Source organism: Lemur catta, chromosome 9 (assembly GCF_020740605.2).
Source record: "Lemur catta isolate mLemCat1 chromosome 9, mLemCat1.pri, whole genome shotgun sequence".
In the NCBI taxonomy this organism is placed as follows: domain Eukaryota; kingdom Metazoa; phylum Chordata; class Mammalia; order Primates; family Lemuridae; genus Lemur; species Lemur catta.
In genome coordinates, this window is record NC_059136.1 from 22,889,709 (window position 1) to 22,917,581 (window position 27,873).

Sequence of the window (27,873 nt, forward strand, 5' to 3'; positions counted from 1 at the left end):
GTTGCGTGTGTGAGTAAATTTTGTGTATTTTACTTTCAACAGGCACCAGGGGCGGCGTCAGGAACGTCTGTAGCGAAAAGGGCAGGTGGGCTCCAGCGGCGCGGGCGCGCTCCGCACAGCCCCAGAGCCCACGTGGGCTGATGCCCGGCCTGCCTAGAGCCCTGCATTCCCTGCTAGGAGGAACGGAGTCTCTGCCAGGCACTCCCCCACCTTCTCCGGCCCACCCCTTCTCCGCCGCGTCCCTGCCCCTGCGCCAGCCGGACTACGACTCCCAGGAGACTTCGGGGTGAGTGGACTACACTCCCCAGAATGCCCTACGCCGAGGTGCGGTACTGCGCCTGCATGCGGGCCCAGGGGCGGGGCGCGTGGGGCGCCACGGTGGGGCGGGGCCTCGGCGGGCACGCCTAGCGGCGAAGGGGCGGAGTCGCGGGCGCAGCGCGGGAAGTCCGGATGCTGAGCACCGGTGGCTGCCAGAGCATGAGTTTAGAACGCGAGCTTCGCCGTGAGTGCCTCGGGACCGCGGGTGCCGGGAGCGCGGAGGCCGGGAGAGGACTCCGCTCGGCTCAGCCTTCCGCGTTTCTTCCTTTCGGCAGAGCTGAGCAAGGCCAAAGCCAAGGCCCAGAGCGGCGGGCAGCTGCTCGAGGAGGCCGCCTGCTGCCACCAGCTGGGGGAGCTCCTAGCCAGCCATGGTGAGTGCGGCTCCGCGCCGGGCTGGGGCTGGGCTGGCGGGAGGTGAGCGGACTCTTCCAGAACAGGCGCCGCCCGGCACCCCTCGCACCTTGGGCAGGCTGTGTGTGCCCTTGCTCGCCTAGGCCGCTACGCAGAGGCCCTGGAGGAGCATCGGCAGGAGCTGCAGCTCCTGGAGAGCGCTGGCGACCCCCTGGGTTGCGCCGTGGCCCACCGCAAGATTGGAGAGCGTCTGGCAGAGATGGAGGACTACTCAGCTGCCTTGCAGGTGTGGGGCATCACTGGCCACACCCCAGCCTGCGTCGGCCTCTACGTCTTGGGGTCCCTTTCCAAGGAGGAAGGGAGAGTCTTCACTGTCAGGCATGTGGCCTGACACAGCCTCACCTTCAGGGTCCCATACTAGGGGACAATAGCCTGATCCTGGGGTGGGGACACCACAGCCTTTCCTGGAACTGGGGTGGGAGTAGGTTTCCTGGCACCAGAAACCATCAATAGAACACATTGTTTCAGCTGTGTTTGCAGAGGCAGGGGATCAGGACCCACTGTCCACACAGCATTCCCTGGCTGCTGGGGCCAGGCTGCAGCACCCCCACTAACTCCCAGTCATACCCCGACCACAGTGTGGCCAGTAGTGGTGTGGAGCAGCTGGGGCCACAGCCAGCCTTTGGCATAGAGAAGGGGCGTGTGTGGCCTGACCCTGGCCTGCTCTGTGGGGGTTAAGAGGATCGCCCAGAGTCTGGATGTCGGGGGTTCACTTGAGGTGGGTCAGCTCACGGTGGTGATTCCTCTCCACACTCAGCACCAGCACCAATACCTGGAGCTGGCCCGTTCCCTGTCCAACCACACTGAGCTGCAGAGGGCCTGGGCCACTATTGGGCGTACCCACCTGGACATCTATGACCACTGCCAGCTGAGGGACGCCTTGCTGCAGGCGCAGGCTGCCTTTGAGAAGAGCTTGGCTATTGTGGATGAGAAGCTGGAGGGTAAGTGCCTTCCCCACTTTCTGCCTCCTGAACTGCAGGCTGGGGAACACCGGCCCCAGCGCCTGCCCAGCCTGCTCAGTAAGTCCCACCTTCGCAGGCCCTCCCTTTTCCAGACTCCTGGGTGACAGAGTGCAGGGCCCAACCTCGCTGCTACCTTGGGTCTGGAAATCACCTGCTCCTTGTCTGTCTGCACTTTCGGCAGCAGCACCCCAGCACCCACAGTGGGAGGTGGGAGGTAGGTCTGGATGGGCCTGAACAGGGCCTGAAATTGGAAACCTCACATTGGGGGAGGCAGCCAAGTGTTTGGAGGGGGTGTCTTCCAGGGACATTGGCCCAGAGGGAACTGAACGAGATGAGGACCCGGCTCTACCTCAACCTGGGCCTCACCTTTGAGAGCCTACAGCAGACAGCCCTGTGCAATGACTACTTGAGGAAGAGCATCTTTCTTGCTGAGTAAGGCCCAAGCCCTGCCTTACAAGGGAGTAGAATGCCATGTTCCTCAAGGAAGAAGCTGGGAGAGGGTCTCTCCCAGGATCCTCCTGAGAGGACAGCCTGGCTGGGCCTCACCCCCCACCCCTGTCGACTCTCCATTGGCAGAGAGGCCTCTCACGTCTGTGTTGTGTACTGGGGGAGGAGCAGGCTTGGTTTGATCTCTGAGACTGCAGTATGACAGGGCTGGGATCCATGAGGCATCAGCAGCTATTGCTGGCTGAATATTCCCTGCACATCGATGGCCATCCTGAGCACATTGGTACCTGCTGTCCACTTTTCCAGAGCCGGAGGGTGCTGGGCACTCTGAGCACCTATTGCCCCATGTTCCCTGCAGGCAGAACCACCTCTATGAGGATCTGTTCCGTGCCCGCTACAATCTGGGCACCATCCACTGGCGCGGAGGACAGCACTCCCAGGCCATGCGCTGCCTGGAGGGGGCCCGGGAATGTGCACGCAGCATGAGGAAGTGGTTTTTGGAGAGCGAGTGTTGTGTGGTGATCTCGCAGGTACCTGCTCCACAGCTCTGGGTTCAGCTCCCAGTGGGCGCAGGCCTTGGGGAGTCTGCAAGCTTTGCTTTCTTTTTCTTCCCAGGTCCTCCAAGATCTAGGGGACTTTTTGGCTGCTAAAAGAGCCCTAAAGAAGGCCTACAGGCTGGGCTCCCAGAAGCCTTTGCAGAGGGTGACTGTCTGCCAGAGCCTCAAGTATGGTGAGCCTGGAAGAGGGCTGAGGGGCCGAACCCCCAGTAGGGGGAATGGGGGGAGTCTGCTCCCTGGGCCCTCAGCATATGTCCTTGGGGAGGTGACGACGTCAGCTTCCAGCAAGAGGGGCAGGTCTTCTGACTTCCCCTGTTTTTCTCTGAGCTCACAGCACAGTTTGTCAGAGACCACTGTGGGGTGTCAACTGGCTGGGCCTTTGCTCATGAGCCACTATCTTTGTTAAACTGGAGACAACAGTTCCCCCAAACTCCATGGTATGGGAGAGCAGGTGGCATGTGTGTGGCCTGGAAGTTCTGACGGCAGTGACCGTCATCAGCACACCTTGTCTCTAGTTGTTAACCTTGTTAGTTTTTCTGATCCTGGAGATAAGCCCATGAGGTAGACCCTTCTGTTACCTTCTTTGCCAAGGGGCAGGTGGAGGCATAGAAAGGGCAGGTGGGCCACCTAAGGGCACACAGCTGACAGGCGGTAGAGCTGGGGTCAGGGCCTGCTGTGGCACCTCCTGGCGCGAGCCTCTTCCTGCAGTGCTGGCAGTGGTCCAGCTGCAGCAACAGCTGGAGGAGGCCGAGGGCAGTGACCCTCAGGGTGCTATGGCCATCTGTGAGCAGCTTGGGGACCTGTTCTCCAAGGCGGGCGACTTCCCCAAGGCAGTTGAGGCCTACCAGCAGCAGGTATGTGTACCCTGGCCAGCAGGAGGGAAGGGCTAGTGTGCAGTGTGTGGTAACCTATCCAAGAGCAGCCCACGCCTCACCGGCACTGGTTCCCCAGCTGCATCTTGCCAAGTTGCTGAACAGACCAGGGGCTGAGCTGGCCGTCATCCACGTGTCTCTGGCTACCACACTGGGAGACATGAAGGACCACCGCCAGGCCGTGCACCACTATGAGGAGGAACTGAGGCTGCGAAACGGCAATGCCCTGGAGGTGACACGCCCCTGCTCCCCACTCTGCGGGTTTGTCCCCACAGCTCTGCTGCAGAACTGCCATTCTTGCGCAGTGGGCTTGGAGAGGCAGCTCCTTCCGAGGACAGTCAGCCTCCAGCAGTCGGGAGATGGAGCCTGGAGCCCAGGCAGACATATCTGTGTCATGTGGGCAGCAAGTAGAAGCCAGGCCATGTTGTGGCCGGCTGCGTATGGTGAGCAGTAGCCTTATCTTTATTATTCTTGCTCCAGGAGGCCAAGACCTGGTTCAACATTGCACTGTCCCGTGAGGAGGCTGGCGATGCCTATGAGCTACTGGCACCATGCTTCCAGAAGGCCCTCAGCTGCGCCCGGCAGGCCCAGCGACCCCAGCTGCAGGTGCAAAAGCCCTCCCCACGCACACCAGACCCCTGACAAGCTCAGCTTCCTTGCGGCCTTCCTGTCTTCCTCGCCCACATCCCCATCTCTCTCTGCACCCACTGCCCCCAGCCCTGCTTGTTCCACCCCCAGGCCTGAGCTGGATGTCCCCTCTGCTCCTTAGAGGCAGGTCCTGCAGCATCTCCACACTGTGCAGCTGAGGCTGCAGCCCCAAGAGGCTCCTGGCACTGAAACCAGACTGCGGGAGCTGAGTGTGGCTGAGGACGAGGAGGAGGAAGAAGAGGAAGAGGAGGAGGCAGTGGCCAGTGAGGCCCTGGAGGCCAGCGAGGTGGAGCTCTCAGAGAGCGGTGAGGACCAGACGCTACCTTGGGTGCTGGGTCAGCTGCCCCTGGCATTTTCTTCCTGGACCTGCTCTGAGCTGGGCTGAGGAGAGATAGTTCTGTGCTCTGCTCAGGGCTCATGTTGGGCAGGCAGGGTGGCCAGTGCTTCTGTGGAAGTGGATGGAGGAGAGTGGTGGCATGCAGTTAGCCAAGCAAGGGCAGGCTGAAACTTTGTGGAGGCAGCCAGGGGAGGTGGAACAGAGTCAGAGCCTGGGCAGACGCGCCCAGTAGAGGTGCATGTGCCATTGGGGAGGTAGGACAGGGTGCGTCGTGGAGGACCTCTGCTGCCCCAGGCAAGAGCTGAGCACATTCCTAAAACCCTCCGGAGCCAGCCTGGGTTTCTTCCAGAGGCTGGCGTGGTCAGCGGCACGGAGGAGGGTGGGCATGAGGGACTGGCTGAGCAGGGCTTAGACTGAAGCTCTCTCATGCGGGCAGGGAGGGAGGGCTGATGCCAAGATCTTGGTTGGTGGGCTGCTGTGGCCTTGTGGTGGGTGTAGGGGCCTGTATGTGAGGCCTGGGGGTGGGTTCCAGGATAGGGTGTGACTTCAGGTTTGAACTTGAGGGGACTCCAGAACCTTGAGGTTAGTGGCCTGGCTGTCACAGGAAGTTGGGGCTGCACCTTAGAGAAGGGGTCTGGTCAGATGTCACTGGTGTGTAGGTGCAGGTGGTGGGGGGTGGACCAAGGACCAGCACGCCAGGGAGTGCTGCTCAGTCAACAGGTGGGTGCAGCTGGGGGCTGGGGAAGGAGCTGGTTTGGGAAGGACCAGGACAGCCAGGGACAGAGAGTGTGGCAAGGAGGGGTCTGGTGAGATGCACCAGCAGTGTGATAGAGGTGGGGTATGTCTGCTACCTAGGCAGAGCGTGAGTGGGCAGGGTGCCTGGCTTGAGGAGGCATCGTGGCCTGGCAAGGGTATGGCCTGGGCAAGAAGGGTGGGTCTGGGTGCAGGATGAGAGGCCCATGCACTAATGGACATGGCATCAGGTGGGCAGCACCCCTAAGTGAGGGGCAGAAAAGTTGGGGGCATATCACCTGTGAGTGATGGGTGGATATGAGCTCTTGGAAGGCTTTGGAGGGCCAGGAGTCAGTGTAGAGACCACTGCTCTCAGCTTTGCCTACCTGGCCAAGGGCCCCCAGAGCTCTGCCTCTGGCTGTTGCTGTGGGGGAGGTTGCAATGGGGCAGGGGCACTAATGCTCACCTCCTGCGGGCTCACCTGGGGTGGTGGCCTCGGCTGTGTTCCAGAGGATGACACTGAGGGCCTGTCCCAGCTGCCGGAGGAGGATGAGGAGCTGCAGGTCCACCGGGGCCGGCGGAAGGTGAACAAGGTGAAGCAGCACCCTGCCTCCACCCTGTCCCAGGGCTCAGCAGTGCTGCCTGGCCCCTTACACCTCTGCCCCATCCTGGGGTGGCTGTGTCCACAGTGGAACCGGCGCAATGATGTAGGAGAGACCCTGCTGCACCGAGCCTGTATCGAGGGCCAGCTGCGCTGCGTTCAGGACCTTGTGGCACAGGTGGGCAGCCATGCCGGGACAAGAAGTTTCATGAAGAAGCTGTGGGTTTGGGCAGGACCTCCCTGATGTTTCTTAGTTTCCTCATCTTTGAAAGGGAGTCTGAGGAGCCCAGCATGTGATACGTCATCTGTGCTGTTGCTGGGTTGGCTGGCCTGACCAGGATTGGGGACTAGACCACAGGCTGAGACCCTGATACCCTCTCTCCTGGCCCAGGCCCTCAGGGGGAGCAGCCAGCCTGGGGCCCTCAACCTGGACACACTATCTCCGCACAAGAGGACAGGGCAGGAGGCTTGAAGGCTGAAGGATGCACTGTACTCAGCCTGTCTCCAGGGGAATTGTCTCCTTTACTCTGCTGAGACCTAGGCCAGAGGAGGGGATGGGAGGGCCAGGCCAAGGGATGGGCCCATGGGGCCCACTCTGGACCAAGGCCCTGCACCCACCTCAAGCTTCAAAGCCCCTGGGTTGGAGGCCAGCCTGCAGAGCATGCAGGGCCAAGCTCCCTCCTGTCCTTGGTCACAGGGCCACCCCCTGAACCCTCGGGACTATTGTGGCTGGACGCCACTGCATGAGGCATGCAACTACGGGCATCTGGGTGAGTGAGGGGCAGGCGGGGTCTGGCATGCTGCAGGGGGGCACGTGGGGCAAGGAGTGGGTCCGAGCAGGGCACTGGGAGCTGGGCTCACATCCTCTGGCCCACAGAGATCGTCCGCTTCCTGCTGGACCATGGGGCCGCGGTGGATGACCCAGGCGGCCAGGGGTGCGAGGGTATCACCCCCCTGCACGATGCTCTCAACTGTGGCCACTTCGAGGTGGCCGAGCTGCTCATTGAACGGGGGGCATCCGTCACCCTGCGAACCAAGAAGGTGAGCCTGGTGGGGCATGGTGGGTGAGGGCTCTGCGGTGCTGGGGGCTGCCCTGCTGTGCTCAGCTGGGTGCCACACAGGGCTACAGCCCTCGGGAGACGCTGCAGCAGTGGGTGAAGCTATACCGCGGGGACCTGGACCTCGAGACGCGGCAGAAGGCGAGTGCCATGGAAAGGCTGCTCCAGGCAGCATCCTCAGGCCAAGGCAAGCAAGGTATCCTCTGCTTGGGGACATCGTGCCCTGCCTGAGAGCCCCTGGGCCCTGATTCCCAGGAGACGCTTTAGCGTGGGTTGTGGAGAGGAGGTGCCGGCCCCTGTCTCATGATGGATTCTTCCTCCCACAGAGCCCCACAGTTCCCAGGGCCCCTGGACCATCCCACGTAATCATCTTTTTGACCCTGAGACCTCTCCTCCCCTGAGCCCCTGCCCAGAACCCCTCTCTCATACCCCTAAACCCCCAGAGGCCTCTCAGGCCCGTGTCAGGGTCTCCCCAGGGCAGGTGGCGCCAGCTGTGGCCAGGCCTCGGAAAAACAGGCGTGGGCCATCCAGCAGCAGCAGCTCAGAGGACGAGGACAGCATGGGCCCCCCTTGGCCATCCCAGAAGAGGCCTCGGTGCTCTGCCCCGGCACAGCAGGCTGAGGCCTGGATGCCTGGCTCTGCCAGCAGCAGGGAGGCAGCTGAGGTGGGCACCGGGCCGGCAGCCTACCAGGCAGCCATCCGAGGTGTAGGCAGTGCCCAGAGCCGCCACCTGGGGCCTGGCCCACCTTGGGGCCAGAAGGAAGCCCCTACCCCCCAGACAGCACTCATCCCTGAGGAAGAGTACCTGGCTGGGGACTGGCTGGAGCTCGACGTGCCCCTGACCCACAGCCACCAGGGCAGCCGCCGGCCCCGCCACCAGGGCAGCGGGGAGAGCAGCAGGTCCAGGACCTCAGGGTCAGACGTTGAGGAGCGCCCCATCAGGCCCCGAGCCTGGGCCAAGCAGACCCGCCTGACCTGTCTCGAGAGTCGGAGTGCACCTGTCCAGGCAGGGGACAGCAACTTGGCTGCAGAGTGCCCAGAGAGCTCTAGTGTCCCCAGGGACATGGGGCCTGGTGGGGACAGTCCTGCAGTAGGCCAGCCCTCGGTAGGTGTGCAAGCCCAGAGTAGGGCCAGCTTCCCAGCTCGGGGCAGGTTGGGGTGGGGCCTCTATCTCCCTGACTTAACCCATTCCCTACCCCTGCCTGCCAGGGTTCTGTCCTACCCCCTCCTATCCGGGTTCGAGTTCAAGTTCAAGATAATCTCTTCCTCATTCCTGTCCCACATAGGTAAGGCATCACCTGCTCACTCCCAGCCCCGGCCCCCTCTGCCCACCTGCGCAGTGCCAGGACTGCTATGGCAGAGACCTGGGCACCTTTGTGTGTGCATGTCAGGGTTGGGGCATGTGGCAAGGGTCCCATTTGATGTGGTGCCCCACCACTGAGCCCCAGGCTGCCTGGCAGCTGGGGTGAGGCTCAGGTGAAGGTGCCCCACACAAGCACGGCAGGGGTCCCTGGAGTGCTCCAGCAGGCCCTGTAGCTCCCAGGAATGGTCAAAGGGGTCGGTGGTGTGCTGGGCTCCAGGGATAGGACAGAGCCGGCTGTCCAGGGGAGGAGGGAGCTGCAGATGGTAGGACCAAGGGGCATCACCGAGGCTGCATGCAAGGGCCTGGCCAGGGACCAGGGTTCAGCACGCTGTCCACCCCCACAGCAGCGAGCCCCACTCCGTGGCCTGGCTGGCCGAGCAGGCAGCCCAGCGCTACTGCCAGACCTGTGGGTTGCTGCCACGGCTCACCCTACGGAAGGAGGGGGCCCTGCTGGCCCCACAGGACCCCATCCCAGACGTATTGCAGAGCAACGATGAGGTGAGCAACGGGACCCAGCACTCCAGGCTCTAGGTGCCCCAGAACCCCTGACCACGGGTGCTTTTCAGGTGTTGGCTGAAGTAACCTCTTGGGACCTACCCCCGCTGGCTGATCGCTACTGCAGGGCCTGCCAGAGCCTGGGACAAGGTGAGGCCCCATGAGGACCATGGCTGCTGGGTGAGGCTGCGCGAGGAGGCCGGGGCAGAGGGACTCCACTGCCCTTTTCATGCCTGGGTCTGGGCTGTGAGAAGTAGGGGTGCCCCACCTGGTCCCGGTGAGCACCTTGTCCTGCACTTACATATGTGGATGGCGGGTGGGGGAAGACAGTTCTGAGCTTGCAGCCTGTTGGGCAGGATGGCATAAAGTGACCAGAGCCACGGCAGCCAGGCCCCAGGGGACAGTCTAATGTGGGCTGGGAGCTGCCAGGGAAGCTCGTCTCGGGGACTGTGAGATGTGGGGACTGGCGGAGGTCAGGTCCCCACAGACCCACCTTGGTCCACAGGTTTGTGAGAGTAGGCTCTGTAGGGCCTCTGCTTGGCATCCCCTGGACTAGTGAGAAGGGGCCCCTTAGTTTACCCCCCAGGATTCAGAGGGCAGAAAGGGTAGGCTCTGGCCCCATGACACCATGTCCCTCCCACTCAGGGGAGCACCCGCAGGTGCTACAGGCTATGGAGCGCCAGGGCTCAGGCCCCACGTTCAGTGCCTGCTCCCTGGCCCTGCGTCAGGCCCAGCTCACACCTTTGCTGCGGGCCCTCAAGCTACACACAACACTCCGGGAGCTGCGCCTGGCAGGGAACCGGCTGGGGGATGGATGTGCCGCTGAGCTGCTGGCCACCCTGGGCACCATGCCCAGCCTAGTCCTCCTCGACCTCTCCTCCAACCACCTGGGTCCCGAAGGCCTGCGCCAGCTTGCCATGGGCCTCCCGGGCCAGGCCACCTTGCAGGTACAGGCATAGGGAACAGTGGGGCATCAGCCAGGGTGCACCAGTTTTCCCATTCAGCCAGTCCCTAGGCAGGCTGGAGAGGTTGAGAGCTGGCCAATGCCTGGCTCTGAATAGCCCTATGTCGGGGGCCAAGGTGGGAGGGGCCCCTACCTTGGCCCTGGCATAGCCAGCCTCTGAGGGGGAGCTGGGCCCTGGGGATGCTGGGGGTTCAGTGCATGGCCCATGTCTTCCATAGAACTTAGAGGAGCTGGACTTAAGCATGAACCCCCTGGGGGACAGCTGTGGCCAGGCCCTGGCCTCCCTTCTGCTGGCCTGCCCCTTGCTCAGCACCCTGCGCCTGCAGGCCTGCGCCTTTGGCCCCAGCTTCTTCCTGAACCACCAGGCAGCTCTGAGTAGCGCCTTCCAAGGTGAGCTGACCAACTACTCCCTGGTCTACTCCCTAACCTCAGTGTGTTGAGGGACTCGGAGGACCTTAAGCAAAAGGGGCCTGAGATGCTAGGTCTCACTGTGTAGGAGGAACCAGCTTCTGAGAGCACACAGATGCACATATGTATCTGGGTCTGCCAGGATTGACGGGCATCTGGTGCCTACCCTGCCTGGGCTGTCCTCCAGGACACACGTCAGGGCATGTGCTCCCCCAGCCCCTTGCTCACCGGCTCCAAGTGTTTTGTGGGAGCAGCAGCCAGGCAGCAGCACCCCCTCGCCTCCTACCATACAGGCACCCTGGCCAGGACCATCTGGGGTGGGTGGGAGTGGACAGGGACCCAGAAATGGTAGGGAGGAGTTGGGCTCAGGAGTCCAGCTCTGCCCCTTCCCTGCTGGGAGAACTTGGGTGACAGCCTTTGCCCCTGTACCTCTTGCCCCACCCATAAAAACTTAGGGATAATGGTTTCCCCAAAAGGATCCTATGGGTCTGGGCCCAGAACTATGGTTGAAGACAGGGGTTGGTCGCCACGTGGGGCTGACAGGTTCTGGCCTGGTACAGATGCTAAGCACCTGAAGACCCTGTCCCTGTCCTACAATGCCCTGGGGGCCCCCGCCCTGGCCCGGGCCCTGCAGAGCCTGCCTGCCTGTGCCCTCCTACACCTGGAGCTCAGTTCCGTGGCAGCTGGCAAGAGCGACTCAGGCCTTGTGGAGCCCGTGATCAGATACTTGACCAAGGTACGCGGTCAGGGAGGGGCCACCAAGCCAGAACACTGAGCCTCAGGGGCCAAAGGTCCCCAAGTAGAGGCCCTGTGGGGGCTGGGAGGGAGGGTGGGGATTTAGAAAGGGAAGCTGTGGGGGATGCTTTCTGTACAGCTGCGTGCCTCAGGCTATGTCCTGGCCTAAGGGGCACACCGGCCCTGCCCTCACACCTAGTGCCTTCTCCTGGGGGTTCTTGCAGACAGGGCTGGATCCCTGTGGTTTTCACATCACAACATGCGAAATGTGACTTACACCCAGGAGAAGAGGTGTTTCCTTCTGATCTCCAAATTACTGGGACGCTGCTCCCTTCTGGCCCCTTGGGTACCTGGCCTCCTTTGTGTGGGTGCCTCTCTGGGAAGCAGGGAGGGCAGGTGCCCCACTTGGCTTGGCCCCCTTGGGCCTCTACTTATGTCCAGGAAGGCTGTGCTCTGGCCCACCTGACCCTGTCTGCAAACCATCTGGGTGACAAGGCTGTGAGAGACCTGAGCAGGTAACGTCCCCACCCTGCTGCCCACTGTCGGCGTGGAGAGGGGTCTGCTCTCAAGGCCTGGGACTCCAGGGGAACTGGGTTAGGTGGGAAGGGCCACAGAAGTGGTGCCAACTCCTCTGTGACAGGGTGTCCCAAGACTTGGCTCCATCTGACTTCCACCAGCCTCCAGGGCTGCCCTGCCAGGCTCACCACCCTCCTTTAGTTCTCACCACACGCCTGTAGCTCTCGAACACCTTCCCTCTGGTGTGTACTTTCTTGTTAACCTTGTGCATCAACCCACACAAAGACTACTGCTCTCATGGCCCTGGACCCTTGGCCAGCTGTCAGGGATGCCAACAGGGGCCCAAGCCAGGCCAGGCAGACCTAGAGCTGACCACCATGGGCCTGGCTTGTGGCTCTGAGCTGTTAGTTTGCCTGCAGCAGCTTTCCCTAGTGACAGGGTAAGCATGCCCTCTCTGGAAGTTAACCCTTGCACTTTCCGTGTTGTCTCAGATGTCTCCCTCACTGCCCCTCACTCATCTCGCTGGACCTGTCTGCCAACCCTGAGATCAGCTGCGCCAGCCTGGAGGAGCTCCTGTCCACCCTCCAGAAGCAGCTCCGAGGCCTTAGCTTCCTTGGCCTGTCAGGTAAGGGCTGGGTGTGGCAGCCACCCCCGCCATGCCTGGCCAGCCATGGAGTTCCATTATCAGGGACCTGCCTGAGGCCCAGGTGCCTCCTCCTAAGGTGCTATCACTGCCACCAGCCAGGCAGCCAGGCTGGGCTGGGCTCCCTAAGGCTAGTACCTGGGGGGCAGTGTGCAACATGACAGGAAAGGGGTATGAGCCCAGCTTCTAAAACAGTGGGGCAGAGGGGGGGGTGTCTCTGCCTCTGGCCTGTCCAGCCTGACCCTCAGAGCAGACCATGGCAGGTAAGACCTTCTTCCACAGGGACTTCCTCATTCTCTGTGGCAGGAAGGGAGAGCTCAAGGTCAGGGTGTTGAAAGCTGCCAAGGGACCCTCCCACTTCCTGGTGGGGGCTGCTCTGACCCTACCCTTACCTGGCCTGTGGCCCAGGCTGTGACCTGATTTAGCTTGTTCTCACTCCAGCCACACCAGGGCAGTCCCCTACCTAAGCTGTCTGGAGGACAACCCCAGGAGAGGTACATTGATGAATTGGCCAGCCAGGAGCCTGGCATGCCCAGCTGAGGTCTGGGAGGAGAACACCAGGTTCTGCTCTCCAGGGGACAAGGGCTGGAAGTAGGTGTGTGTGAGGGGAGCCCCTGGGTTCTTCTTGTGCCTCCCCCTTCACCCCATGGGTCTAGGCTGCCTCCTCCAGGAAGGCAGGTTGGTGGAGACGTGTACCCAGCTGGGGTCTGCTCCCCAGGCTCCTGGGCTCCTGGCATCTGTACTCTCTCACCCAGCCCCCAAGTTCCAGAGCCTACAGGAGCTTAGTGTCCTCCTGAGCCACGCAGGCCCAAGATGTACAGATTTGCAAGAAGCGCTATTATGTCCGTTTTATGGATGGGGAGACTGAGGTGTAGTCATAGACTCGGAGGTCAGGGCACTGGGAGATGGGAACACAGCAGTATTTGAGCTACCTTCCTCCTGCCTGGCCACTGGCTGCACAGAGGAGCCCACTCTCCTTCCTTGAGTGTGTGATGGAGCCTTTGCTGGGGTGTGCCCACAGCACCCAGCTCTAGCCCCAAGGACCTCAGAGGAAGTGTGTTGTTTCCCAAGGGCCATGCTAATAAAACGTAGGCTTTGGAGTCCCATGGGCCTGCCGTTGGCACCGGACCGTCACTACCTCCTGTAGGGCTGAGACCTGCCCTCTGCCCCTGTGCAGGCTGCGCCCTCCAGGGCCCCCTGGGCCTGGGGCTCTGGGACAAGACCACCGTGCAGCTGCAGGAGCTGCAGCTCTGCAGCAGACGCCTCTGCGCCGAGGATCGGGACACCTTGCGCCAGCTGCTGCCCAGCCCCGGCGTGTGCACGCTGGACCGAGGCTCCAAACTTTTCTTCCGGCGCCTCTGACACGGCGCCACCGTTCTCTGCCCACCTACCCCCCAAGCCCTTAATAAATGAAACTGTTGCCTCCATCTTTGTGGCTGCCTGGACGGCGGGTGGGCATGTCGGGCAGGACCACGGGGTGGGGGCGGTGACGGCCAGGCTCACGACTGCGGGCTGAGCGCCGAGTTGTCGATTGGAGCCGGTCACGGAGCGCGCAGGCGCAGACGCGGGGGTAGCGGGCGCCGAGCCCTCGATCGGCAGCGCCCCGCCCTCGGCGCCATCTCCCCGACCGGCCGCGCCGCCCAGGTACTCGGGGGGCGGGCGGGGTCCAGTGGGGAGCGGCGGCACTGGCCAGGCCGGGGCTCGGCGTTCGTCGCAAAGGGCCTCGGGCCGGCTGCCGCCCACCGAGGCAAAGGCCCCCGTGCTGCTCGTCGCGCCGGGCCTGACCAGGGCGGGCATGGCGGAGTCGCAGTGGGGCGTTCTGTAGGCGCTTGCTTCTCGCTCCCTGTGCGCTTTGTGAGATTTATTTGCATTATTTGTTGGTAGCCACCGGACGCTCGTTTTCGCCTTTGAATAGAACCGCGCTGTGTGGTTACAGACAGTTCCTTTCTCCCAGTCCCCTGTCGGCCCACTACCTCCCTGTCCGTGAAAGCTGCTGGAAAGTCGTGTCCCCGCCCAGTGAGTCCTCATCGCATCAGCCCTCGGGAGAACGTGGCTCAGGCGCTGCTCCTCCCTACCTGAGACTCCTTGCTGTCTTTTTTTTTTTTTTGAGACAGAGTCTCACTCTGTTGCCCGGGCTAGAGTGCCATGGCGTCAGCGTAGCTCACAGCAACCTCAAACTCCTGCCTCAGCCTTGGAGTACCTGGGACTACAGGTGTACGCCACCAACCACACCTGGCTAATTTTTTCTTTCTTTTTTTTTTTTTTTTTTTCCAGTAGAGACGGGTCTCACACTTGCTCAGGCTGGTCTCGTACTCCTGAGCTCAAGCGATCCTCCCGCCTTGGCCTCCCAGAGTGCTAGGATTACAGGTGTGAGCCACCCGGCCTGGCCAGCAATGTCATTCTTAACTCCTTTTGTTATCTTAACCCTATCTCAAATCCTTTAGCGGATCTGGTGTTTCCACTTTCAAAGAATATCCAGAACTGGCCCCAGCCACTGGTGCCAACTTTATTTCCAGGCAGGACCCTCCTGTGGTACTCTGCTTTGTTCTTTTTCCACAGCTCACTGCCCAACTAGGAGTCCCAACCAGCTTGTCTTCAACCCTCTAGTAGCTCCCACTGCATCAAAATAAGCTGCAGTGGCTCACACCTGTAATCTCAGTATTTTGGGAGGCCAAGACAAGAGGATCACTTGAGGCTTGAGCCTGAGCAACCTAGTGAGACCCCATCTCTACAAAAAAATTGAAAAAAAAAATTGGCATGGCGGAACACACCTGTAGTGCCAGCTACTCAGGAGGCTGAGGCAGGAGGATCACTTGAGCCCACCACGGAGCCATGATTAATACTACAGTGAGCTATGACTGGGTCACTGCACTCCAGCCTGGGTGACAAAGACCCTGTCTCTTAAGAAAAAGGAAAAATGTTATGCTTATTCCCTAGGACACCCTCTCCCCCAGAAAGCTCCAGCCACTCAGCTTGTCTGTTCTTCCAAGTTCATTTCTACTTAAAGCCTTCTCATTAAATATGCTGTCCCCTGTGCCCAGAACACTCTTCCCCAGTTTGTCCAATAGCTGCCGCCTCTTCACCTGCCTCAGTGTCCAGTTTTGCTGTGCTCCAAGGCAGTCCACCCTGACTCCCTTGCTCTACTGTCCCAAGGGTGCACATCACCACCTCACTCCCTCCTGCCAGCCCTTGTGATACCCTGTGTTTCCTTGCTCTTGAGGGCAAGGAAGCTTTTCATGAGGCCTGAGCCTCCGGGGTCAGCACTTAGCGGTTTCCAGAGTCACCAATGAGCCGCTGCTGGCTGTGCTCCCCAGGTCCCAGTGCCGTGGCCGCCAGAGCCTGCAGGATGTTTCATGGGATCCCAGCCACTCCGGGCATGGGAGGTGAGTGTGGCCTAAGCCGGACCCGGGACTGACAGGATGACATGATGGGGGGTGGGGGTGTCTCTAAATCTCCTGCCCCCACCCTGCTTTCATACGGTCTTGGTGGGTGGCCAGGGTGCAGTTTATCACAGCAGCACTGAGAGCCCAGAGACCTCCTACAGGCAGGGCCCTGCTGTGCACAGAGACCTTAGGGGTCCTGGGCATCTCTATGTCACCAAGGCCAGAGGAAAGGCAATAAAATGTGTGACAAGCCTTGTTTACACTATGTCATGGCACTGTGAGCAAGGTGTAGCTACCTTGCTGTACAGGTGATGTAGCCAAGGAGCAGCAATGGAACAGGGGAGCCTGGCCTGGCATCCAGCGTCCCTAGCCCCCCAAAGCAGTGTCCTGCCCAGGCCCTCCCACAGACTGAGGGGTGTGAGGTTAGAACCCTCTCTTCCACCTCCCTCTGGGCTCTGGGATGTACGTAGCACAGAGAGACCTTGGGGAAGGAACTGAAGAGGAGGCTGGGCCCAGGGCCTGCTCTGGGGTCAGCTTGGTGGCTAGCCTACCAGCTTTTTGCTTGCTCTGTTGCAGCCCCCGGGAACAAGCCGGAGCTGTATGAGGTGAGTGGCAGATGCCCACCTGGCTGGCATTGGCCAATAGTAAACACCCATGTGACTCGCACCAGGGCTCTGCAGCCAACATACTGCTCACTCTCTCCTACAGGAAGTGAAGTTGTACAAGAATGCTCGGGAGCGGGAGAAGTAAGTCCAAACCCCCGGCTGCCCCCAACCCATATGCCCACACCCATCTAGCCTCCCCAGAGCAGCCACACCAAGGGTCAGGGTGGACATGGGGTCCGCCTGGGAACAGGTCCTGAGAGGCGTCTGCCCAGGATGTGTAAGAGAGGCAGGCTAACTCAGAGTCTCACCACAGCTGTGCCTCCAGGGCAAGGGCGCTGGCATGTGGGCTCTGAGCCTCAGTGTCCCTGCCTCAGGGCATTGTCTGATGGACAGGTTGTCCTCAGGTACGACAACATGGCGGAGCTGTTTGCAGTGGTGAAGACGATGCAGGCCCTGGAGAAAGCGTACATCAAGGACTGCGTCACCCCCAATGAGTGAGGGAGTCTGTTGTCCTCAGAGCCTGTCCCTGCCCTCTGGGGCATGAGTACTCAGTGGGCAGTAGGAGGAGGGGTCTGGGGTTCTAGCCAGGGTAGACCAAGCTGTAAGGTGCCCACCTGTGGGCCCCAGTATTACTAGGGTGCTTCTGGGTCTCAGCCGGGAAGTCCTGGAGGGATGGTGAAGGATGGTGTGCAAATCACCTGGCTCCTGGGGTGTGGTCATCCTCCCCCCGCCCGACCCCCTGCACAGACAGCCTCAATAATGGAAGGAACTTAGAAGAGGAGCAGGGGACTCGGGGACGTCCAGTCTGTGAGCATTGCTGGCCAGGCCCAGCACCCGGGATGCATTCAGGGCTTTGATCGGTGAGGTTACAAGTCCCTCACAGGCCCACCCCACAGGACTGAGCTGTTGGTGGGGTCATCGTGGAGGCCTGGCCACTATGGTCCAGAAGGTGGGCTGGGGTTGGGTGACCAGGCCTTTGCCCAGTACTGACCTCCAGGTCAACCCACATGGCCCGGGCCTCACCCCCGTGGCAGCCATGTCTTGGCCTCTCCTCTTGTTCTTGTCCAGAGCTCTGCTCTGTGCGAACTCAACGGGAAGCCTCAGTCCTCAAGGGCCTGTCTCTACACAGTTGCCCAGCCCTCCATGAGAGCTGCTCTGTGTCTGGCTGTACTGAGGGAGAGCAGGCGTGCTGGGCGCGGCAGCTGGTGCTCTCCCCAGGTACACTGCAGCCTGCTCTCGGCTCCTGGTGCAGTACAAAGCTGCCTTCCGACAGGTTCAGGGCTCAGAAATCAGCTCCATTGACGAATTCTGCCGCAAGTTCCGCGTAAGTGAGTCAGTTCCTTACAGGATGGGTGCCGTGAGGCACAGGTGTGGGTGCCATTGGGATGGAGCCCAGCGAGGCCTAACGTCCACATCTGTCCCCTGCAGCTGGACTGCCCACTGGCCATGGAGAGGATCAAAGAGGACCGGCCCATCACCATCAAGGACGACAAGGGCAACCTCAACCGCTGCATTGCTGACGTTGTCTCGGTGCGGAAGGCTGAGGCTGCCACATCCAGTCACATGTGTGCATGGTCCCCAGGGCCTCCAGAGCTGAGAGCACACTAACTTGTTGGGTGGAGGGTGCCCCTTCATCTGGGAATGGCAGGGGTAGCATCTAGGCAGGCTCCCTGAGGTCCCTGGGCAGCCTGCAGACTCTTGGGAGGGGCCTGCGCCTGGTCTACTCAGGTAGGATGCTGGCCAGGGGGAGGGGTTGTGTGTGGGCACCCCCAGTTCCTGCACAGCTCTCAAGGCAGCCAGCACCCACACACACCTTTGCCCCAGGAGGGCCTCAGGCAGGGCCATGAATGCAGTAGCCCCATGCAGGGTGCAGTACCCAGGACTCGGAAATGGGGTGCAGCAAGGAGGCCCAAGCAGCCAAACCACTGTGGCCGAGGAGGGGGCGGGGGGCCCAGGCCTGGCCCTGCAGAGCCAGCTGTGAGCTGCGAGGCCAGTCCCTGCCCCTGGTGGACCTGAGAGGCCTCACGCACGCACTCGTCCCCAGCTCTTCATCACAGTCATGGACAAGCTGCGCCTGGAGATCCGTGCCATGGATGAGGTACAGGGATCAGCAGGAAGGGGGCCGTAGGTGGAAGGGGGCAGCATGGGGTGTAGGGTACCAGTGCTGTGTGCTTATGTCTGCAGATCCAGCCCGACCTTCGGGAGCTGATGGAGACTATGCACCGCATGAGCCACCTGCCCCCCGACTTCGAGGGCCGCCAGACGGTCAGCCAGTGGTGAGTGTCCCACCTGGCCAGGTAGAGCCACCTGTGGCACCACTGAGGCCCTTCCACACACCCCCACCCCTGTGGTGCTGTGCTCCCCCAGGCTGCAGACCCTGAGTGGCATGTCAGCATCCGATGAGCTGGACGACTCGCAGGTGCGCCAGATGCTCTTCGACCTGGAGTCTGCCTACAATGCCTTCAACCGCTTCCTGCACGCCTGAGCCTGCAGTGCTGGCCCATGGCGGGGAGGAGGGGACAATAGTCATAGGTGATGATTCCTGGTTCCTTCGTCCTCCGCACTCACCCTGAACATCTGTGCAAGTCCCTATTTGCAGCAGCTCTCTCTGTGTGTCTGTGGTGTCAGGACTTTGGGGTCCCCTTCTCACAATAAAGCTGTTGTCTGACTCTCCTGCTGTGGGCAGCCCCTCTGGGCCTCTCTTGTTCTGTCTGCCCTCTTGGCCTTTTGGTAGGGCCCTGCCCTCCTGGGGGCAGGCTCAGCACAGAGCCCCTGCAGCCTGTGTAGCAGCCTGGCTCCATCCCTGCCACATATCCCTTGCACAGCCTGTTGCACTCAGGGGCAGCAGCCTCCTTGCTGGGTGCTGCCTGGGCAAGCAGCGGGTGTGCAGGGGTGAGCCTCCACAGCACCTAGGCCTAGGGAAGAGATCCTTCACCTGGGACGGGTGTGCCCCCCACACGCACCCCTCACCTGGGAGCTTTAGGCTGCTTGAGGGCTCTGTGGAATAGTGTCAGACCCCAGTGGGCCCCCCCAATAGTCCTCACTGGCTGGGTGCAGAGGCTGCTGCCCCCACAGCTCCTACTCTAGGGACACCACACACCAGCCCAAGACTTCAGACTCACGTGCAGCCCCAGCAGATAACTCGTTGGGGGAGTTTGTCATGCCTGCCACCCAAGGGGGCCTGGAAGCACCTCAGCAAAGCCCCTGAGTCCCTTGCCCAGGAGCCCTGGGACTGGCCATGCCTGAAGTGCAGTGAGGGCTGCACCTGCTGCTGTCAGAGGCTGTCCTCAGGGGACAGCAGCAAACCACACGGCCACATCTGTGTGCTCCAAGAGGTGCATTATTTCACATTTTACCAACTGTGGCATCAGAATAAAGGGCATGCTGGAGTTTAACTAGCATATTCTTGGTGGCTGGAAGAACAACAGGATTTCTTTTTTTTATAAGTATTTTATCATATGCTGCTGCCAGTACGTATAAAACAATTACCCTTGTGAAATAGAAGTTCACGAAAATTCAGAGAGGTAGTTAAGTACTGACAAATGTAGAAGTTTATATGTTATGGCACATTTGTTATAAGGGTAAGCTTTGTACAGGCTTCAAATTTAGCTCTTTTTTGAATATTCATTGGTTCATGAGAAGTGATTTGGGAAACCTTTGAAAGATTCATTTTACTACACTAAGGAGCAGACTTTCTGGGTTCTGAAGGGATTTGTACTCGACGGTATCCAGTCAGCAGAGGACCATGTTAAGCATTCTGCAGACAGAATTGTTTCAAGTCTGCAGATGCCTGGGAAACTTTAACGCAGTTGAGCCCGACCTCCAGCCTGCTGTTAAACCACTTTCTTCAAAGCAGTGCACACGAAAGCCAGGCCTATTCATGGGTCGGTGCCTCGTGGGTTGGCAGGGCCACATGGCTGGGCCAACAGGACTTCTTGATACCTATGGCATCTAACACCAATGGAATGAGGCATGTGGTGTTTCAGATGTTGAGAACCAAAGTGGAGGTGCCATTGTGTGTGGGCTGGTTGGGGATGTGGAACAGGATGTGGAGGAAGCAGGTAGGGATCTCTGTGCACAGGCTGAGCTGGAGCTGCCTCAGGTGGTCAAGGGCAGCCGTTAAGTGGGTGAGTTAAGTGGGTGACTGGACATGGGAGGCTGGGGTTCAGGGGAAGGTTGTGGAGGCCCCAGGCTCGGTGTCTCCAGGGCACAACAGGAATTCTAGCAGGAGACCAGAGGACAGGTGGGGTCAGAGGCATGGCACTGGGAGGTGGGGCTGGAGACCGGCAAAGGAGGCGAGGACATGGGGCGGGAGCAGCAGAGTCCAGGGTAGACTGAGTAAAACCAAGAAAGGTACTCCTGGGGTCTGGCTATGGGGCTCTCGGTGACCTTGACAAGCACGTGTGGGTGAGGGGGGACTTTAGGAGTGCCAGAGGCCTCACAAATAGTGTTGAGAGAGCCAGAGGGAGGCAGATAGCCAGGGAGGGTGGTTTTGATCTATTTTAATTTTTTTATTATGATGAAATATAAAATTTTCCATTTTATTTTATTTACTTATTTTGAGACAGAGTCTCACTCTGTTGCCCAGGCTAGAGTGCTGTGGCATCAGCCTAGCTCACAGCAACCTCAAACTCCTGGGCTTAGGCAATCCTCCTGCCTCAGCCTCCCGAGTAGCTGGGACTAAAGGCATGTGCCACCACGCCCAGCTAATTTTTTCTATATATATTTTTAGTTGTCCATATAATTTCTTTCTATTTTTAGTAGAGACGGGGTCTCACTCTTGCTCAGGCTGGTCTCAAACTCCTGAGCTCAAGCAATCTACCCACCTCGGCCTCCTGGAGTGCTAGGATTACAGGCGTGAGCCACCTCGCCTGGCCAAATTTGCCATTTTAACCACTTTTAAGTGTACAATTCAGTGGCATTAACTGCATTTACAGTGCTGTGTAACCATCAGCACTGTCTACCTCCAGAACTTGTCCTTGTTCCCAAACTGTATCCATTAAACACTAACTCCCCATTCCTCCTCCGTGGGCCCTTGGCAACCACTGTTTACTTTCTGTCTCTGTGAATTTGACTACTCTAAGCACCTCATATAAATGGAATCATACAGTATTTGTCTTTTTTTTTTCCAGTGACAGAGTCTCATACTGTCACCCAGACGGGTGTGCAGTGGCTGGATCATAGCTCATGGGCGCAGCCTCGAGCTCCCCTATGGACACATGCCACCACACCCAGCCCACGTTTGTGACTGGCTTATTTCACTCAGCATGACATCCTCCAGGTTCATCCCTGTTGTAGCATGTGTCAAATTTTCCTTCCTTTTTTAGGCTGAGAGACCACATTTATTTATCCATTCAGCCATCAATGGATATTTAGGCTGCTTCCAACTTTTAGCTATTGTGATAATGCTGCTGTGAACATGGGTTTATGTTTTTGCCCTTTTTTTTTTTTTGAAGCTATTCAATGTGATCTTTTTAGGATAGGAGCAATTGCAGTGAGCTTGCTGGGTGACAAAAGATGTTTCAGTGGGGGCTGGGAATGCAGAGGAGGGTACGGTACAGGGGACTGGCCTCACCAGGGAGCTGGCACCAGGCTGCCAGGCAGGCAGACATTCAGGAAGCCGGTGATGTTCTCAGCAGCTAGAAAGGAGGGCATCGGCTGGGAGAAGTGGGGGTCCAGGAGTGGGGAGAGTGCAGTGGCCCAGCACTGAGGTCCAATGGAGGCCAGCCGTGTACATACCTTCCAGGGCTCAGGCAGGTCTAACCCTGGACCCAGAGACATGGGAGGGCTGCAACATCCAGGCCTAGGCCAAGACCTCAGCCCAGAAGCTAACAGCTCCTGAGTAGTGGGTGGCCAGGGGCCAAGGATAGAGGTGCCTGGCCTGGTCCTGGCCTCCAGCCAGCCCTGTGGTCCTGGGGCTGTGGGGAGAGGGAAAAAGCCAGCTTGGGTTCACTGCGTCTTCGGAGCTGTCTTCCTCATTGTCCCAGGAGCCCAAGGATCATTTGCACTCCCAGGTGAGCTCCCCCTGTCCCTTCCCTGCCCCAGCTCCGCCTTAGGGCCAGGCAAGTGGATGCCACACTGCAGGTGTTCCCAGCCAGGAGGGCATCATGTTACCCAGCACCAGCACACAGGTGAGGCAGACGGGAGGAGCACCTAACCCCAGCCTGATGCCCTCCCTGCCCAGGCTCACCCCACCCATGGCAAGAAAGAGGGGCAGAGTCCTCAGGCTCCCAGCTCCCCCACCCCAACCACACCCCATGGGTCAGGTTGGCTGAACCCTGCAGGAGGAGGCACCCACACTCGGCCTCCAGTCTCCTGGGTGTTGGCTCCCTGGGGTCTGCCCCTTCCCCCAGACTGCCACCTAGGTAGAGATAAGGCTTAGAGTTCAAAGGTCAGAGTGGGAGCTTGCAGGGAGGGGTAGTGCCGGGAACCACAGCTTCCCCCACCCTCGCTGGGCCCAGAGTTCAGGATCCTGCCTCAACCTCTTCCTGACCTCAAGAGCCCAAGGCCAGGTGGTGGCCAGGACCAAGGTCCCAGTCTTCTGGTTCCCTTCCTGTTTGTCTGTGCTGGAGCTTTGGCCGTTTCCTGGGGATTTTCCCTGGTGGGCCGAGGAGGGAACATGACTCAGCACACGCCTTTCGGTTCCCTCAGACTCCAGCCCGTCAGTCCCCAGAGAAAACACAGGCCAGGACTCGGGAGAAGAGAGCAGTAGGTCCCCAGCCCCGAGAGGCAGCAGGGAAGAGGCAGAGTATGGGCCTGGAAGGCCATGTGTGGCTGTGGAGGCATCCCTGCAACTCTGCCCCAGGTCCCCAGAGAGAGGGTCACAGGAGAGAACGCCTCAGGCCCTGGGGGAACAGAGGGGTGGCAGGCAGGGGAGCAGGTGCCCAGGCTGCCCACCCAGGGGAAGGGGGTAGAAGCCCAGTCCTCGCCCCCCACAGGCAATGGCTCTACACTGTCAGGGAGGATCTGCCGCTGGAATGGTTAACCCGGGCACCTCCAGCAGCCAATCACAGAGCCCTGCAGGAAATACCTGGGAGAGGTCCTCCTGCTGGGGCGGGCAGGTCAAGCCCAGCCCCGTCTGGCCCCAGGCCACCTGAGCGGCCCTCAGCTGGCCCAGACTCACACGGCTTCCCCACAGCAACACGGAGCCCTTTGGGGCCTGAGCATGGCAGTCCTGGTGCAGTTCAAGCCACGGCTGCTGCTGACCATGCTGGTGGTGACAGTGACAGCAGCCCAGCCTGGCCGTCTATGGAGTCTACTCACCTCGGACCAGGGCACTCTGGATCTCGAGGCGCTGGGTGGCCTGTTAAATACGCTTGCGGCCCGTGTGCACTGTGCCGACGGGCCGTGTGGAAAGGTAAGGGCCCCACCCGATGGGCCCCCCAGCCCCAGCCCCTTCCCGCCTGCTCCACCCTGCCACTCGGCAGCAAAGGGCCTGGGCAAACTCCAGGAGGCGGGCCGAGGACGGTGGCAGAGCGCCCTGGCCCTGCCCGCAGGCCAGAGCCCACCGGCCTCTGCTCAGGACTCAGACAAGCCTGCCCTCTCCAGGGACACACAGCTCCACTTCTCCCCAGGACCCCTGGAACACCTCTCTCCCTCTGCTGGCCCCAAAATCGTCAAATTGGCAGTGGCTCCAGGAAGAAACCACACAGGGATGGGAGACCCTTGCAGTGGACCCCTCTGTGGGCACCCCTCTAGTGGGGCACACAGGAGGGCAGGGTGTGGGGGCATGGGAGGGGATGGCGCAGGGGCGTTGAATGTGAGAAGGAGAGGAGTATAGAGGTGGCCTCTGGGGGCAAGCGGCAGCTCCCTGCACATAGCTCAGCCTGGGCCTGCCTCCTCCTGCCTGGTGGGCCCAGCTCTGCCCTGTCCACCTGTCTCTGCCCACAGTGCCTGTCTGTAGAGGACGCCCTGACCCTGAGCAGCCCTGAGGAGCCAGGTTTCCCCCCAGGGCCAGTTCTAACATCTAGCTACATCGCTCGCCTCAGCGCCGCCGCTGTCCTCTACCTCAGCAACCCAGAGGGCACTTGCAAGGACATCCAGGCTGGCCGCTGGGCCTCTCATGCAGACCATCTCCTGGCCATGCTCGAGAGCCCTGAGGCCCTGACCCCAGGCCTGAGCCAGCTGCTCCAGAGGATCCAGGCCCAGACTGCCAGTCGGGCCACTGTGGAGGAGGTGAGGACCCAGGCCGGCTGGCTTGAGGGTCAGGGAGGGGAGCTGTTGGGAGGTGGAGGGCTGGGCCTGGCTGCATTGGGTGGAACTTTTCCCCTGCAGAGCTTTCTGGGCACCTGGGGCCACACTCAGGAGGCTGGAGTGGGCTGGGATCCACAAATGGGTGTGCACTACTGAGCAGGGCAGGTGCTGCAGGAGCCCAGGGAGGGGCCCTCCCCAGGGGATGGGGGCCAAGATGGCTTTGGGGCCCAGTGAGAAGTCCAGAGGGCAGGGTGGGAGCCTGGACCAGCTGGGCCAGGGCAGGGATGGGCTGTGGCCCCAGGGAGGGGCTGAGGCAGAGCCCAGGTCTTAGGTGAGCTAGAAGAGGTGGTGCCAAGTCCAGAAGTGCTCTGAGGAGGCTGGTGGAGGCAGATCCTGGGGTTAGTGGGAGATGGCAGAGCTATAGGCCAGGTCACACTGGGGGCAGCAGCTGAAGCCTGTCTCCTCCCCCAGACCTGTGTAGACATCGCTCAGCTGCTGGAGGAGGCAGCAGGGGCAGGGGCTCCCGGCAGCCCAGGCCAGGTCCTAGCTGTCCTGCTGGACCATGTCAGAAGTGGGTCCTGCCTCCGTGCCCTGCCAAGCCCCCAATACTTTGTGGACTTTGTGTTCCAGCAGCACAGTGGCGAAGCCCCCAACATCACACTAGCCGGTGAGGCCTGGGCTGGAACACACAGGGGGGAGTGCCCTAAGCCCCCCAGCCTCCATGTCGGGGGTGGGGGCAGGGCTAAAGCCCACAAAAACATTGTGCACTGACTCTGTCCTCCCTGCCAGAGCTGGCAGCTTTGATGCAGCACCTGGGGGTGGGCAGAGAGTCCCAGGGTGACCACAGTGACCACAGTCGTCTGGGCAGGGGGACCAACCACCAGGATCCTGTGCCCTTTGCCATCCCTGACAATAGCTCCAGCATGTGGGACACGGTGAGCAGCCCGTGGGCCAGGGTCTTGGCTGAGATGGGGCCTCATAGTCCCTCAGGCCCTGACCCTGTCGTGCCACCCCCAGGTGTGCCTCAGTGCAAGGGACGTGATGGCTGTGTATGGGTTGTCGGAGCAGGCTGGGGTATCCCCTGAGGCCTGGGTCCAACTGAGCCCCGCCCTGCTCCAGCAGCAGCTGAGTGGGGCCTGCAGCCTCCAGACCAGTACCCCCACCCAGGACCAGCTCAGCCAGGCAGAGAGTGAGTGCCCACTCCATAGTTGTGCGGCTGGCAGCTAGTGGGGGGAGGGGCAGTGCATGGGAGGAGGGAGCCACTGAGAATGAGGGAGGGGCTGGAGAGAGCTGGGCAGGGGCTGCAGGTAGAAAGAGGAGGTGGCACAGGGAAAGGTGGGGACCTGGGAGTTAGGAGGGTCAGCGTGAGCAGAGGCCTGGCGCACACTGACCACCTACAGCCCTGGTGAGCTCCTGCTCACTCTTGGGCCCCACTTGGGCACCCCCTGGGAAGCAGAGGCTGGGGCAGCAGTGAGAAGGGGGCTCTCATGGTGCTGCCCCTGCCCCCAGAGTATCTGTATGGCTCCCTGGCCACGCTGCTCATCTGCCTCTCTGCGGTTTTTGGCCTCCTGCTGCTGACATGTGCTGGCTGCAGTGGGGTCACCCACTATGTCATGCAGACCTTTCTCAGCATGGCGGTGGGTGCTCTCACGGGTGATGCCCTCCTGCACCTGATACCCAAGGTCTGCCTCACCTACCAGGACCCCCCATTCCCCACCACGGGACTTCCAGGGAATGCCCTCCTTGGGATCTTCTCCATCCCCAACCCCTCTCCCCTTGTCTGGGGCGCAGGGGGCCCTAAGGCCCCCAACCCCGTGCCTCCTCCTCCCTAGGTGCTGGGGCTGCACACGCACAGTGGGGAGCACAGCGGGGAGGGCCTCAGCCCACAGCCCACCTGGCGCCTCCTGGCCGTGCTAGGGGGTCTCTACGCTTTCTTCCTGTTCGAGAACCTCTTCAACCTCCTGCTTCCCAGGGACCCAGAGGTCAGGCTCGTTGGACTGGACTCACTGGGTGGGTGGGGTGGAAGTTGGCAGGCCCTGACCAGCTATCCCCACAGGACCCGGAGAAGGATGGGCACTGCAGCCACGGCGGCCACAGCCACGGCGTGCCCCTGCAACTGGCGCCCAGGGAGCTCAGGCAGCCCAAGCAGCCCCATGAGGGCTCCCGCGCAGATCTGGTGAGTGGGCGCCCGATGCCCCCATCCCACGCAGAGCCTCCTCCACCAGGACATCTTCCCACGCCTCCACTCCCAGCCCCACAAGGCCTATCCGCCCCCCGCCCCCTCCTGGCAGGAGCTCATCCCTGTTCCTCCCAGGTGGCTGAGGAGAGCCCGGAGCTGCTGAACCCGGAGGCCCGGAGACCGAGGCCAGGTGAGCCCTGAGGGAGGCCGGGGAAGGGCTGGGGGGCCCGGGGACGCGGAGGAGGGGGCCTGGCCCATGCGGACCTACTGCCGCCGCGCCCGCAGAGCTGAGGCTGCTGCCCTATCTGATCACGCTGGGCGACGCCGTGCACAACTTCGCCGACGGGCTGGCGGTGGGCGCCGCCTTCGCGTCCTCCTGGAAGACCGGGCTGGCCACCTCGCTGGCGGTGTTCTGCCACGAAGTCCCGCACGAACTCGGTGAGCTGGACGGGGCCGGGGCGGGGCTGGGGCCGCCTGGCGGGCGGAGCTATTGACGCGGCTCCGCCCCCAGGGGACTTCGCAGCCCTACTGCACGCGGGGCTGTCCGTGCGCCGCGCGCTGCTGCTGAACGGGGCCTCAGCGCTCACGGCCTTCGCCGGCCTCTACTTGGCGCTCGCAGTCGGAGTCGGCGAGGAGAGTGAGGCCTGGATCCTGGCGGTAGCCATCGGCCTCTTCCTCTACGTGGCGCTCTGTGACATGGTCAGGGCGGCGGGGCGGGGGCTGCCCTGGGTGGGGGGCTGAGCTGGGCGCTGACCCCGGCGCTGACCCGGTGCCTTCCTGCTCCTCAGCTCCCGGCCATGCTGAACTTGAGGGACCGGCGGCCCTGGCTCCTCTTTCTGCTGCACAACGTGGGCCTGCTCGGTGGCTGGACCGTCCTGCTGCTGCTGTCGCTGTATGAGGACAACATCACCCTCTAATATCCCTGGCCCAGTCTTGGGCCTTCGACGCTGACTGCCAGCCCTGGGCTATCTCAGCCCCTAGACCCGCCCAGCACACCCAGACCTACAACCCAGTAACCAGAGAGCCCCAGGCCTTTGGGAGTCCTCAGATCCAACTCCAATAAAGACGCTCTTGTCCTTGGAGCCCAGCCATGCTCTCTGCTGAGAAAGGCCACCGAAAAGGGCATTACCTCCTTCCCATAGCGATGCCTGGCCCTGAGGGCAGCCAAGATGGCTGCCCTCAGGCCCCTCCCCTGTGCTGCCAGACCCTGCCTGGGGAATGGGGCCAGAGAAATTCTCCAGGGTGTGTGGGCAGCAAGTGGGACCCTGTCCCCAATCAGTAATCAAACTTGTTTACTCAGAGCAGAAAAAACAAAATAACCAACTGTGCTTACACGGAGGAGGACTTATTTTTCTTTCTCATGGAAAACAAGCCTGGAGACTGTGAGGCCAGAGTGTGTGCAGGCTATGGTTGGGGGGTCCCACTATCCTTGGCAGAGGCATTAAT

At 61.0% G+C, this 27,873-nt stretch overlaps 3 protein-coding genes across 10 annotated transcripts; all 3 read left to right on the top strand.

Annotated features, from left to right (window-relative positions):
- Nucleotides 1-421: 421 nt before the first annotated feature.
- TONSL (tonsoku like, DNA repair protein) lies at nt 422-13,487 on the top strand. Of its 6 annotated transcripts, none has more exons than XM_045561176.1 (26): nt 422-502; nt 594-689; nt 813-955; nt 1,487-1,670; nt 1,994-2,123; nt 2,497-2,668; nt 2,754-2,868; nt 3,404-3,549; nt 3,647-3,799; nt 4,048-4,173; nt 4,337-4,520; nt 5,795-5,877; nt 5,974-6,063; nt 6,583-6,655; nt 6,763-6,926; nt 7,007-7,139; nt 7,270-8,048; nt 8,153-8,229; nt 8,651-8,804; nt 8,873-8,951; nt 9,447-9,748; nt 9,984-10,155; nt 10,734-10,909; nt 11,350-11,423; nt 11,916-12,049; nt 13,245-13,487. In XM_045561176.1, the coding sequence occupies exons 1-26, from the start codon at nt 451-453 to the stop codon at nt 13,427-13,429; spliced, it is 4,176 nt and encodes a 1,391-aa protein (XP_045417132.1). In that variant the 5' UTR covers nt 422-450; the 3' UTR covers nt 13,430-13,487. The 6 variants fall into 6 exon arrangements, 5 of the variants coding, with proteins under 5 accessions (XP_045417132.1, XP_045417134.1, XP_045417135.1 ...); XM_045561178.1 differs by having other exon boundaries at nt 8,654-8,804; XM_045561179.1 differs by having other exon boundaries at nt 4,343-4,520.
- Nucleotides 13,488-13,616: 129 nt separating this feature from the next.
- VPS28 (VPS28 subunit of ESCRT-I) lies at nt 13,617-18,728 on the top strand. Its single transcript, XM_045561182.1, has 10 exons — nt 13,617-13,711; nt 15,382-15,450; nt 16,027-16,055; nt 16,159-16,196; nt 16,460-16,549; nt 17,274-17,379; nt 17,484-17,585; nt 18,100-18,153; nt 18,240-18,331; nt 18,423-18,728. Exons 2-10 carry the CDS (start codon nt 15,414-15,416, stop codon nt 18,538-18,540), a joined length of 666 nt encoding a protein of 221 aa, XP_045417138.1. The 5' UTR covers nt 13,617-13,711; nt 15,382-15,413; the 3' UTR covers nt 18,541-18,728.
- Nucleotides 18,729-23,157: 4,429 nt separating this feature from the next.
- Nucleotides 23,158-27,509, top strand: SLC39A4 (solute carrier family 39 member 4). 3 transcript variants are annotated; one of them, XM_045561183.1, is made up of 12 exons: nt 23,158-23,412; nt 23,946-24,230; nt 24,720-24,915; nt 25,038-25,183; nt 25,266-25,437; nt 25,758-25,930; nt 26,081-26,230; nt 26,305-26,424; nt 26,563-26,617; nt 26,713-26,865; nt 26,939-27,126; nt 27,216-27,509. In XM_045561183.1, exons 1-12 carry the CDS (start codon nt 23,221-23,223, stop codon nt 27,342-27,344), a joined length of 1,959 nt encoding a protein of 652 aa, XP_045417139.1. In that variant the 5' UTR covers nt 23,158-23,220; the 3' UTR covers nt 27,345-27,509. The 3 variants fall into 3 exon arrangements, with proteins under 3 accessions (XP_045417139.1, XP_045417140.1, XP_045417141.1); XM_045561184.1 differs by having other exon boundaries at nt 25,758-25,885; XM_045561185.1 differs by lacking the exons at nt 24,720-24,915; nt 25,038-25,183; nt 25,266-25,437; nt 25,758-25,930; nt 26,081-26,230.
- Nucleotides 27,510-27,873: the final 364 nt, after the last annotated feature.